The following is a 13,852-nucleotide window of genomic DNA, read 5'->3' as shown; positions in this document are numbered from 1 at the left end:
AACAGGAAATCTCAAAAGTGGCTGATATTTTGTATAGCTTGTATATTGCAGTACCACCTCACCCAAAGATTCTCCTTTTGTGCAAAGCAAGGGGAAATAAATTCTGTTCTGCATTTACAAAATAGAGCAGGGGTAGGCAACCTATGGCACTCTCACTGCCCGGGTCCTGGCCACCGGACCAGGGGATTCTGCATTTTAATTTAATTTTAAATGAAGCTTCTTAAACATTTAAAAAACCTTATTTACTTTGCATACAACAATAGTTTAGTTATATATTATAGACTTATAGAAAGAGACCTTCTAAAAACGTTAACATGTATTACTGGCACACGAAACCTTAAATTAGAGTGAATAAATAAAGACTTGGCACAACACTTCTGAAAGGTTGCCGACCCCTGTTCTATATTAATATGCCTAATAAGGAATCTATTTGTCAAAAAATATTTCTTGAATCTTTTTTGTTGTCTGTATTATTACAGACATACTTGCTGACAGGTATTTTCAAATAAACTACCAAAATAATTGCAAATGTCAGGATTATATTGTGTTAATTTTGATTAATAAAATAAGCAGAATTTTGCAGAATTTTAAAATATTGTGCACAGAATTTTTAATTTTTTGGCATAGAATTCCCCAGGAATAGACTTTCACAAACTGTCAAATTTACAAAAATCTTAGTAAATGCTGAGCAGGATACATTCCAAATTTTAAAAAATTGGGAGATATAAACACATTTTAAATACAATTTATTTTTATTACCTGTTTTCTACAAGAACTGGAATAAAAGGATGTGGAAAATTCATTATTGAGGCTGATACATTAAACATCTGGCAGAAGGGGCACATGAGACATTCACCATACAATGATGTATTTATGGAGATCCTATCTCAATGTGTTATTTCTGCTTCTAAGAGAACGATATGTTTAAGATTCAATTTTTATTACCAAAAAAATAAGAATCAACAGAGCTTTTCATAATAAAAAGTTCTAAAGCTCCTCTTTACCATTTCCTTGATGATGTAATTATCCTTTGAAGAGGTATCCTCAGTTGTTGTGGTTATGAACATTAAAGGAAGGTAAGAGACTACCAGAAGGTATTCAAGAACACTTTCACCAGCTGAGTTCTAAAGCCTGTAAAAATGGAATATAAGGCAACTAAATATACATAAGAAAATAAGAATTGTGTGCTTCGTGTTACTTTGAACTTTGGCACAGGTCTTAAAACAAATGCAAATATATAGATGTTTTATGCAATCTAAAATCACAACTTTCTCTGCAAACTGTAGTTTGTGATTTTAAATATTTTTATACAATTCAAGGATTCAATCATGCCATTTATAACACTCAGATGGACTGTTGTGCCCCTACAGACTTTACTGGGGTTCTACAGAGGCACAGCAGTCTGCCCATGTGTTATAACTTGCAGGCTCATAGTCGAAATATGAAAATTATGTCAAAATACACTGGCTTTTCCTACCAGATGCATTTAACAAAGTCCAAATGATAGGAAATATCCTTATAAGAGCATGACAAATTTATACGTAAAAGAGACGCTAATTTTATATTTATATATATATTTTTATTTAAATTACAATACTGTTTTGGTGAACCAATCGTAACAACTATGATATCCCTACTGCAAAATAAATATTTTAATTGGTAAGTGAAATCTATTGAATTAATTTTTCGTATTGCAGATATTTCCAATTCTAATTGAAAATAATAATTTTTGATTATATATCATATTTGATACATTTTTGATAATTTTATTCTAGTTTTGCAATTATAGCTAACATTTAGCTACTGGATAATTGCATTTTTTGAATTAATATTTCACTAAATGTTCAGTACTAATTTACTCCCTCTTTTACATGTACCTCTTGTCTGCAAAGACCTATTATTCTTTCCAACGTTGCAATTTTTCATGTTAAATTCCTTTGTTGTTCAACTGGATCTTATAAAAAAAAAAACCCTACTGTATCCAGCATTAAAGTTAATTTACTTTCCTTTGAAATTTCCTGATCAATTTGATTGAGTTTCTTACATTATTAATGTTACGGTTAAGGCAATAATCTATACAAATCTTTGGTCTTTTTGTATTATGAGGTATGCAGTAGTCTAAAGAAAATGAAAAAAGAAAAAAAATCTGTTGAGTACATTAGCATCCACAGGATACAATTATTTCTAACAATTACAGAATACCTGAATATACTAGGCTGCCCTGCAACCTTCCAATCAGAAAATATCTTTTAAAAAACACTTATTACATATTACCTCAATTTCATTGTTACATTTCAATTCACAGCTAGCAGTTACATCTTACAAAACAAAATAAGGAATATTACATTTTTTTTATATATAAAAACTGTATCTTGTGTCCAAAGAGTGTGCTTAAGTAAGTCATTAAATTAATGCAAGGATTTGCCATCTCGTTTTCCACAAATTTTGGCAAACTTTCTCCATTTTCTCAATTGACCTCCACATAAAAATAAACAGTGCAGCATACTGGAAGTGGCATTATACTTTATGCCCCTTGACATTTCCATTCTGGTATCTCAGTGGCTCCACATCTTCACTATGAAAGCACTTTACCAAAAGATGCTTGATTTTTCACCAGAAAGATTTTTTTGAAATTGTGTTTTCTCCTAATTGGTTTACCTGTTAAACAGATGAAACAGAAATTATTAAAACCATTTTAAGTGTCTTATTTTCCTGATGTTCACAGGTTAATGTCAAATGGGGAAATCAGCACACATTCAGTTGATCAAAATTCAAAAATGAAGTGAAATTAAAAAAAAACTGCACAAATCTGAGTATAAGAAAAAACAATGAGAAGTCCTTGTGGCACCTTAACAAATTTATCTGGGCATAAGCTTTCGTGGTCTAGAACCCACTTCATCAGATGCATGGAGTGGAAAATACAGTAGCAGGTGTAAATACACAGCGTATGAAAAGATGGGAGTTGCCTTACCAAGTGGAGGTCAGTCTAACGAGACAATTCAATTAACAGTAGCCAATTAACAGATACCAAGGCAGAAAAAATCACTTTTGTAGTGGTAATGAGAGTGGCCCATTTCAAACAGTTGACAAGAAGGTGTGAGTAACAGTAGGGGGAAATTAGGTTTTGTAATGACACTGTTTCAACTTCTTTTCATTTCAACTGAATTCAGTACTACCAAATATTAAGCTACATTAAGTATATATGGACTTTTAATTTCTTAAAACTCATTAATTCTTTAGTACAATAATTAACATAACTAACAAAACTCATTAATTTGTTAGTGTGTTAAGGACACTTAGTATTCTTTTATTTCCAAGCTACCTGTGTTGACTTCATAGGATAACCTTTGTTGTTGTCATTAGAAATCCTACCATTCATATTCATCTGAGTAAGACGACATACGCAAAAATCTTTGAATGTGTTACACATTCTATATCATGAGATAATTACGTTTTGATTCTTCACAGTAAAGTTTGTGTCACCAAACAGGATTGGAGGGGAAAATGTTTTTGTTTCTACAGTATAACAGTGATAGACTGATGCTTGCTGATTTCTTTGAAGAGACTTTATGCAAATTCCATCAATTTGCATGAAGTCACTGTACTGTTAACTGTAGTAATAAATTTCAGCTAAAAACTAAAGCTACAGTATATCTTTTCAAATGGTCCTCGTTGTATTTTTGAAACTACCATTGTTGACCATTAATCAGAGAAAACTAAGTTACTTTTCAGTTTCAAAAGTTTTATTAGGCATTCATCTACTAGAGGAAAGTATTCCAAATGCTTCTAACAATAGAGGAGAAATAAATAAGCGATTAAACACTCACCTCAAATATCATACACTGTTTTTTTAAATATTATATTCTAGTAAGGGACTTGACATAAATAAAAAGGGTACAATGCAATACATGAGAGTGACTTAATTGCCTTACTGTATCAACTGTGACTATTTCAGGTTGCTTTTTAAAATTATGTTCAACAATAACAAAAATGCACTATGGCTTATGTGCTGTATCACATGCACAGGTGAAAATGAGTGCAAGAAAATTTATTTTAAAGCTTTCTTGTTTGACATACAAACTATTTTTAAAACTCTATTTAACAAATACAGAGCAAAGATGTTATTAATAAAGAAAAAACAGAAATTTAAGATTAATGCCCAAGCTGAATAACTTAGAAATGTGTGCTACAGTGGGACTTGCATAAGATGTATGGAAACTGCTTTAATAAAAAACTAGATTAAAAGAAGTTTTTTTACTCTGCCTTTTTGTTTTTAAGCATTTGGCATACAGGACTCTGAAGGTCTTCAATGCTCTCTGCAATTGGCTTATTAAGAGTTTCCGGAAGAAGAAAAGTCAAGAATCCTGCTGATACTCCACTGATTCCAAACACCATGAATGGTAAAGATGGGTGAAGAGATTTCTGAAATTAAAAATCAGTGATAAAAACCCAAAATTAGCTCATGCCCCAGTATATTTCTAAAACTATTGCAGCATTATTTGTTCATGTTTCATAAATATATTTCAATTAATTATATACAAAAACAAGTTATATCAAAAGATCTGTTCTTCACAGCATTCTTGTAAGTAATATCCATTAACAACAATGGTAATTATTTAGACATACATTAAGAAAAGAACAGATCAAAAATTCACTATACAAGCAATTATTCAGATCAAAATCTCCATTATGAATGTTTGCAAGCCAAAGAGCATTCAAGTACTAACTAGGTATCCATACAAAATTTGCTTACAAAGACAGCAGCAGCAGATAAATACTAGGTAACTCACTTAATGTAAAAGATAAAATGTTAATTTGCGTTTTTCTCAAAGGAATGAAGTTTTATAAAAAGATATACTGTTTTGTAAATACAGAAAAAACAACCCCAAAACACACAACAACCAGAACACCCTCTCTCATTAGTTAAGTCTGGAATTTGACTATATCAATATACTGTAATTAAATAGAGCTTAAATATACATTTGCAGAGGTAGTATAAGTATCCCTTGAAAAAGATCTACCTGCCATGCCAGAATCATGAAAGCAATTCTGAGATTATTCCAATAAACTAGAAGTCTTGGGGGGAAAAGTGTCAGTAATTAACATGAATAAAATAAAAAGTTAACTTACCATGGATGGCACAAATGGAGCCAAAACACCACCAAATCTGCAAGTCATTGAACAGACACCCAAGCCAGCATTTCTGTACCAAAGGGGGGAAAAAAGGACGTGTAGTTTCACAACGTGATATGATTAGAATGATCCCTTAACAAGTAATTCTATTGTCAGGTATCATCCAAGGTTTGTTTTTCTTTTTTAAATGAAATTTATACAAATACATTTTTAAAATGTCAATCCATGACTCGAGAGACCCTAACAATGGTTGGGGTTTGGTTTTTTTTGGACGGGGGGGAAGGGAGAGGGGAAATCAGTCTATTAATGTAATTAATATAAGTCCAGCAGGTAAATCAACTGTGTAACAGTAAAAATTACTATAACCAGCCAATGGAGAAAATATCCCACCTATCTCCCAAGGATATCCATGCCAAAAAACCCATCCTTGGATGCAATCCAGTACTTCCCAAAAGTCTGAACAAACAGGTAGGCTTTACATCATGCTCTAGAAATCAATAAATGTGGGCTACTCTGGACTGGGCTACAGAATGAATTCCAAAGTTGACAGGAACCTCATGGAGAATGATCTAGCAACTCCCTCCCTTATACACTGAGTAAACTCCAGCTTAAGGACCTCTAATGCAATATCTCACAGGGAGAGAGGCAGTCTCTGAGACAGGCAAGGTCCTAAGTCATTTAAGTCTTTATTGATCAAAAAGAAAATCTTAAAGTTCACAAAGAAGCCAGTGGCCTGTCAGTGCAGATCCCAGAGCACCAGTGTATCACGTTCCTAGAGAGATACACCAGCTACCAACTGCGCTGCTGCATTCCACTCAGCTTTCAAATTAACTTTAAAGGTACAACATCATAAAGGGTGCACTGTAATAGGACATGGATAAGCCTAGAAAGGTCCACCTCAGAAATAAATGGTTGCAACTTCCTGATCAAATACAAATTCTTTTTGGGCCACTGCAACTACATGACTGCCTAACAGCAGCTGGGAGGTCTATTAATACCACTGGTTGTGAACCTGAGTGACAGAGAATAGACACAGATGATATTATCTTCAACAAATCTTTCAGTTGCTTCTCCCAACCTATCATCACCTCAGTCATATCCGGTCTGAGCTTCAGCCTGGTTGTCCTCATTTCCCTAATCTCAACCACAACCTGGCTACATCACTGAACCACAGCTAATGGATTAAACAAGACAGATATAAAATTAGTGATAGGTCACCAACATACCAAAATGACTGAGGTCCAGGTCTTCTCCTCACTAACTTCTAAAAGCCCTTTTCCCATGTTGAGTAAAACAGATGACTGCAAAGAACCCCATGGAAGCCCACACAAGAGTAACTTTGGGTTTTAAAAAAGAAGCAATTCACTACTATCCTCTGGCATTCTCCCAAAAGAAAAATAAGGAAGTCACTCAGAACCTCTGCATCTACCCCTCTCATGTTTTCAGGAAAGCCAATAATGCCTCAGGCAATGGTACCACAAGTAGCTGGCACATCTAACAGCAGCAGTGTGGACATCTGATCTTTGGCCATTGCCAGTAGGAGTTGTGCCAACAAAACTCAGGGCAAACCCATGTCTTCTCCCAGGATTACATGGGTCAAAAATTCTTAATTCTCATCCTTTATCAGGTATGGTTAATATTCTCCCAACCCCTCTAGATTACCACCAGCTCCAAACACCTCCTTTCTCTGACAGAATCCATACAAAGAAGAACAACCAGTTAACATATTGAACAAAAAATCATAATAAAATGAATCTTTCCTCTCTTTTCCATAAAACCTAGGTCTCTCAAATCCAGAATGTTAGTGGATTTTGTAATAATAATGGGGGAAGAACACAGCGTTCTAAATGCAAAATACTTACTTCTTTTGTATGCAGATGAAAATATGAGTCAATTAAAAAATTAGTACTTAACTAACCTAATCCAAAATTCAACAGAATGTTGCTCATGTAAAACACTGTCACTACAACTCAGAGAATTGAATCCATTAGCATTCCAGAATAATTTAGGGAATATTTTCTAACATGGTACATTTTGTTCTAGCTGACTAGAACCTCCATTACCTCAATAATATATCTACTGCAGGAACTATCAAAACTGAAATGAAGGATTATGGTTAATAAACAAAGTATAGAAAGCCTATGCCAAAGCAAACCATGGATAAAAAAGGCAAGTGTGTTTTGAAGAACAAACATATCTACCATCCTTCTCCTCCATTGTTCACATAAAAATTTTATGACACCTTTCAGACCATTGTGAAAGCAAGTCTTCAGATGCCATCTCAGACAGTCTAAAGGCCTGATTCTGAGATCAGTGTAATTCCAGAGTAATTACACTGTAGTCAACAGAATTACACTGGTGTAAAACCAGTGTGAAATCAGAATCAGGCCCTAAATGTTGTTCTAATTAGAGGTCATCTAAAATTCACCTGTCAAGTTTATTGTTTTACTTCTACTATATCGTTTATACATCAGGATTGTGGAAGCACCATATAAAGCTTCTCACAGTCAAAAGTGGTGGTAAGCTTATTATATCCAATTTATCTATCATATACGTAGAATTTAGTGGCAGGTAACTGAAAACCAGAAGAACATTTAACATTTCAGTTCAGTGGATACAAAAATTCGTCAAGCAAAAAGGAAATCTGTTCCCCATATTCTTAAAATTGATTATTTGCAAATGCTTGAGTTTCATATACAAACAAGAAATAAGTATTGATAATATACAGTTGTCTATGTGGTTGCATCAGGGTGAATGACAATCCATCCAAAGGAGTTTAAAAAAAATGTTAATACATTAACTTTTATTGGTCCAACTTCTATTGGTGAAATAGACAAGCTTTCAAGCTTAAACAGAGCTTTTCAGGTCTGGAAAAAGCTCTGTGTAAGCTTGAAAGCTTGTCTTTTTACCAACAGATGTTGGTCCAATAAAAGATATTACCTCCCCCACCTTGTCTCTCTAATATCCTGGGACCAAAATAGCTACAACAACACTGCAACCAATAGATTAACTGGAATTAACAAAGATTGCTTCACTGCCTAAATATTCAAATAAATTGGTGTTTAATATTCTGGGAGGTTCACATATAAATATTTTCTCCGTGGTTTTATCTTAATGAATTCTAATGATTTGTTCCACGCATCTGAGAGTTTACACTACATTACTACTGATGAGGCTGAAGATCTCGCTATAAACATTCTGTTCACAATATGTACTCTTAAAGGGTAAGGTGCTAAAACATATTCTCAATAACCAGAGTACTCATTTTCTGAAAAACTGTATACCCTATATTGTATTAGGCTCTGAAGAATCACTGACTGATATGTTTAAGAAGATTAAAAGAACAAAGAAAAATGATTTCTAATCAGCAAAGACCACAAATAGTCTAGGGGTGTTCCTGAATGATTTTATCCTGTTAAGGTAGTACCAATGCCCTTACTACAACTAGTGTACATAGCTTAGTTTCCCCAGGGTTGAGTGAGGCTTTGGGAAGAAAATTGGGAGATGAATAAACTGGTTCATATGACCTTTAAACAACTTTGGGCAAGAGGCCTGAGAGCAATCCTGTCCTTAGAAAATCATGTGTAGTAAGATGAGGCCCTGAAACATAAACCTTTTGGTATCAGAGGCACGGTATGAGACCTACGGCCTGAGCTAAAGTAATGATCAAGACTTTGCTTACATAAAGCAAAGTTAAGCTGTGGGCCAGAGGCAGGCCCTGCTCACAGAAGCTGGCAAGGAAAGGGCTGATGTTGCATAAAGATATGCTGTTGCATAAACATATATCTAAAGTGCATTAGATACCAGAGCCACACACAAATGGTACAAGAACATTCTTATACCGTCCACATAGATAACAAGGACAGGGGCAAAAGGCTAGTATGATGGACAGAGTTATTTTGTTCGAATCAACATGTATAAGGTAAGAGGCGGCACCTTACTGTGTAGAAGCATGGTGCATTGTTACGTAAAGGGGTTGCACCTCACTACGTCAGGAGTGTTATGTAACTTGTTTGTATCTGTGTATAAGAATACATCCCTGGGGTGGTGGTGTCTTTTGTCCGGCGTAGGGGGCAGTGGAAAGTCCCGCCACTGACTGAGCTGAGTCCATTGCCAGGGAGCACAAATTCATAGTATGCCCTGTAGAGTCTATAGGGAACTATTACTGTGCTTCGTTTAACAATAAAACTGGCCGATGTTCCTTCGTACCTTACTGGAGTCTGTGGTCATTGGGGGTTCTCTCGGGGTCTGCTGTGTTAGCTATCTTCGCAGAGCTGGGGCAGCACACAGAAGGAACACGCACGCAGCTGACTGTTATCATCATCGAACAAGAGCAGAGCACCACACCGGTAGCTACTGACAACATCATGTATAGTGGGGACCTGACATAAGGGCCTGAATCTCCCATACCCTTCAAACTGAAGTAATGGCTCCAAAAAAGTCTTCACTGACAGGTGATATAGCGAACAGGTTGCTAAGGGCTCAAAGTAGAGGACCCATCAACCTCATTAATGCTATACTGAGGTCCCAAAAGGGAGCAGACTACTGAACTAGAGGAAAACCATCAATAAAAGCCTTTTAGGAATCTAGCCATTGGAGGGTGAGAAAATACAGTGATGACAGCCCTGGAGAGGAGGGTGATATGCAGATATTGCTATTAGATGGATTGTTGTGGAATTAATGCAAAGATTGTTTCAGAGCTAGTAAATAGTCCAAAAACAGTGTTGAGAAAGGAGCCAGCTGGTGCTGAGATGCCCAAACAGAAAAACCTTTTCCACTTCAGCTTTCTAAGTCAGTCTAGATGAGACTTTCCTGCTTGGGAGCAGAATGTTCTTTACTTCAGCTCAATAAGTTGTTTCAGTGGATATCAGCCAGTCACATCTAGGCCGTCAGACATAACTATGATGGGTTTGGATGGAGAATGACCACTATTCTGCAAGACTATGTCAGGCAGAGCAGAGAAGGTGACTGGGGCTGCACTGAGAGGCTGGTGAGGAAGGCTGACATCTTACAATAACCTGCTGTGGTCATCTTCCTCAGATCAACTCATGAACAGACTATGGGGCAGACGTGGATCACTTGTCTCTAAACGTGTGGTTATCTCTAGCAAGCACTTGGTGAACACCCTCAGTGCTATAGAAAGACCAGAGGACAGGACCCTGCACTAGAAGTGAAACATTCCCACCAAGAATCTGAGGTATATTCTGTGAGCTGGATGTTGAGACATCGAAGGTACAGGGGTAGGACTTCAACCCTCTTTCTTCTTTTGAATGAGAAAATAATGGGGAATAAAAATCAGAATCTCATGAAAGAACTCCTGACGAGGGACAGGGAAGGTGGGTGGGCATGGTGGTAGAGAGATATTAGAACATGTACAGTACAGATTGCTAACAAATCTCATGGTATTTCCAGTCCAGGTGTCCAAAAAAAAGGCAGTTGCAAAAAGTGATAAGGATGTAGCAAGGCAGTGAACTTCAAAAAGTTCTGCTAGGCTTTCAACAGTGGTGTAGAAACTGCTGTTCAGAGGATGATGTCAAGTGGGCTGTAACTGAGAAAGGTATGTTGCAACCTCTTTATTCCTCAGTGGCTCTGATGTTTTCTGTGAATTAAAATGAGGTCACTGTCCACCATACTATCTGAAGGAAGTTTTAGGTCTGGCTTGCTTTCTCCTTGGATAGAGTATACAAGCCCAGTGAGAATGCACAAGTAGCTCTAAAGTCCTTTAATGAATGAAGGGCTTTATCAGTTTTTGACTTGAAGAGATTGTGGCCCTCAAAGAGAAGACTTGCTATGGTGGTTTGGACCTCGCTAGGTATTCCTCATGACTGGAGCCAGGAGGATCTTTGCATCATCTCAGATAGCTACCCCCCTCCCCGCCCCGGGCCAGGCTCTCAGCTCCCAGCTCTCTGCCACAGCCGGGCGACTACCCACATGCTCCCAGATCCCCGCTCAGAGCCTGGCGGCTGCACTGGAGTCCAGGAGCCACCCAGACTCCAGGCATGGAGCTCACAGTAGTAATTACTGCAGTGGTTGTAAGACGACCTACGTTTCTAGTGTAGACGTGCCCTAGTCTCCTCAGGAATGCGGCTACCAAAGACATATGTTTTGTGAAAACTTGAGGAGCTGCCGACAGGCTAAAAGGAGCACAGTGGATTGGTAATGTGAGTGCTTCACTGTGAACCTGAGAAACTTCTGTAACCTTAAAATATTGCCACATGAAAGTAAGTGTCCCTTAAGTCAAGGGAAGAATACCAGTCCCCATGTCTGGATAGGGGAAGGCACTGATACAGAGACAGAAGGAGGAGATTGTCTAGGCCTATAACCCCTACTCTTCTTTCTCTGCAGGTCTAGCTGAGGAGCAGGTTCAGAGTAATGGTGGGTCTGCAGCATTGGCAGGGAGGCTAGCCCTCCCAGCCCCACCACCTCTGTCCGAGGCTCCCCCACAGTGGCTGAAGTCCTGAACACCCCCATCCCAGAGAAGCCCCAATGCGTGCCCCTGTGGCTGGAGCCCCGAGCACCCCCTCTGCTTTCCTATGGCTGGAGGAGCCCCGGGCCGGCTGGAGCCCCGGGCCAGCTGGAGCCCTGCCAGCCACACCACACCTCCTCTCCTGAGACCCCAAGCCACACAGCGGGAAAAACTTATGTCTCTTCTGAAGAACCTGAGCTTTTTATATGTGCCATGCAGCTTCCAGGGCAGTTGAGGAGACAGTATGTGTTATGTAGCTTCCTGGGTTCATCAGTAATCTCCTAGAGTTCAGGGAGATTACTGATGAACCCAGGAAGCTAAGTAGCACATGCAGCCTCCTCAGCTGCCCCAGAACATGCATGGCGCATAATAACAAGCAAAAACTTTCTCACAAATTTCGCAACTGGCGTCCAGCAGCCACAGCTGTGCCAGGGAAGGCTTAGCCTGCACTGGCCTATTATACCCACTGTCTATGGTCTGCTGCAGGTAGAAGTGCTTCCTGGAAGGTGCTGGAGTATACAATCACAGGGACTTTAAGGTTGCCCTCAAATCCTTCAAGCCACTGAGCTTAGAGACTGCTTGCTCTGAAAAGAGCAAGGACCCTTCAAAGGGCTGGTGCTGCAAAGTTTGTTGGACCTGCAACCAGGCGCTCCTGCACATGGCCACTGAAGAAACCAGGGACCTGGTCATCAAGTCCACTGCATGCAGTGCACCTTGCAATGAAGCTCTTCAACACAGATTTCCCCTCATCCACTAATGAGAAGAACTCCTCCCAGCTTCTTCTGGGAGCAGGTCTCTAAACTTGGGCATAGAATCACAGACATTAAAATCATATCAGCCCAAGAGAACATGCTGGTTGGCAATTCTAAATTGCAACCCCCCCCCCGCCCGCCGCCCCAGTAGAATAAATTTTTTTACTAAAGAGATCTAATTTTTTGCATCTTGATTTGGGGGTCACGCTTGGATGCCCATCATTCTCTCTCATTGGTCACGGATACCACCAGCGAGCCTGGGGGTGGGGAAGATGAGAAAAGGAGAAACTCAAATCCCTGTGCTGGCACATAGCATTTGCACGTGGTCCTTTTGAGGTGGGGGAAAAAGACGAAGATCTGCCGGAGCGCCTTAATGGGGTCCATAATTCCCCACTGAGAGGCAAGGCCACTCTGGAAGGACCTTCTGTTGCCAAAATATGTTGTGGGGGTGTAAGAATTCTTTCACTTACTCCACCTGGATGCCCAGGTTCAATGTCACCCTCTTTAACAACTCTTGGTGTGCCATATAGTCATCTGGGGTACGTGAAATGCCTCCTGAGGAGACTACCTCATTGGGAGAGGATTAAGAGGAGCCCGATGCAGATTGGGACTGCTCTTCCTCAATCACTTGTCCAGCAGGGTCCACCTGAGCCAGCTCTTGGTGCCTAGTACTGGGCTTGTTGCCAGGCTCAGGAACTGGTGTTCTCTGTTGAATAGGTGCTGTATGCCTCTCCGAGGCCACTGAAAAGGAATGCCTCGAATATGGTCTGGAAACCGGGAAGGGGGATGCCACAGATTCCAAAAAGGCCACTGGACAGGTTTAGGACCCCAATGACCTCCTGGCCACCCACTCGATGGTGCTCCGTCTGAAGGATCCATGGCAGGGTAAGTAGTGCCTCAGTGGGGAGTAGTGAGGGCAGCTGTGAGGTTGGGAAATGTAGGATTCAACCTCTGAATCAGAGCAGGATAACTCTCCTTCCGTTGACTGATGGTGCTAGTGACTGATGCCGAGCTGGAAAAGGAAGCAATGTAGTAAGTGTTGCAGGCTTCCCCTTTGACAGTACTGAAGGATGAGCCATACGAGGCAATCAGGGCTGACCTGGCACAGAGTCCTGCAGTGATATTGTTGCAGCTCCCAGGTCTGTCGGTACCGAGAGCACAGACTCCTGTACCGTTGGCAATATCAGTATTGAAAAGCTCAAGAGATCTCTGGCAGCCACAAATGTCTCCAGCATAATCAGTACCAAGATGGTGTCAGTACAGTGTGGTGCTACAGATGTGGAAGGTGCTCCCTCAGGCTCCAGACTCAACAGTACCTGCCTCAGTCCTGGAGTCAACAGTCCCTGTTTCTGCATTGCCAGAGAAGAGATGTGCTTGGACTTTGGCAGCACTTTACTCTTAACTGCACTTCTAGCAGATTTCAGTCCCAGAGATCTACTCTCAGCGGTCTACTTGGAGGCTTTATGCCTCTTCTTAGGCAATGGAGAGGGTGAGCAGTGTC

At 39.4% G+C, this 13,852-nt stretch overlaps 1 protein-coding gene across 8 annotated transcripts in view; it reads right to left on the bottom strand.

Moving 5' to 3' along the window:
- Nucleotides 1-463: 463 nt before the first annotated feature.
- LOC102939922 (solute carrier family 22 member 15-like) overlaps nucleotides 464-13,852 on the bottom strand; it is a 66,726-nt gene continuing 53,337 nt past the window's right edge. For 4 of the 8 annotated variants that reach the window (XM_037904540.2, XM_043551369.1, XM_043551368.1 and 1 more), the window contains 3 exons: nucleotides 5,131-5,203; nucleotides 4,264-4,422; nucleotides 464-2,658 (listed from right to left, as the gene is read on the bottom strand). In XM_037904540.2, the coding sequence (XP_037760468.1) occupies nucleotides 2,611-2,658; nucleotides 4,264-4,422; nucleotides 5,131-5,203 (280 nt within the window). In that variant the 3' untranslated portion in view covers nucleotides 464-2,610. Of the gene's footprint in view, nucleotides 2,659-4,258; nucleotides 4,423-5,130; nucleotides 5,204-13,852 lie in introns of those variants that run through there. The other 4 variants (XM_037904542.2, XM_043551367.1, XM_037904541.2 and 1 more) reach the window with 4 other exon arrangements.

This window comes from Chelonia mydas, chromosome 7, assembly GCF_015237465.2.
Source record: "Chelonia mydas isolate rCheMyd1 chromosome 7, rCheMyd1.pri.v2, whole genome shotgun sequence".
Taxonomy (NCBI): domain Eukaryota; kingdom Metazoa; phylum Chordata; order Testudines; family Cheloniidae; genus Chelonia; species Chelonia mydas.
Note: the sequence above shows the minus strand (reverse complement) of the source record. Positions and strands in the feature narration are given on the sequence as shown.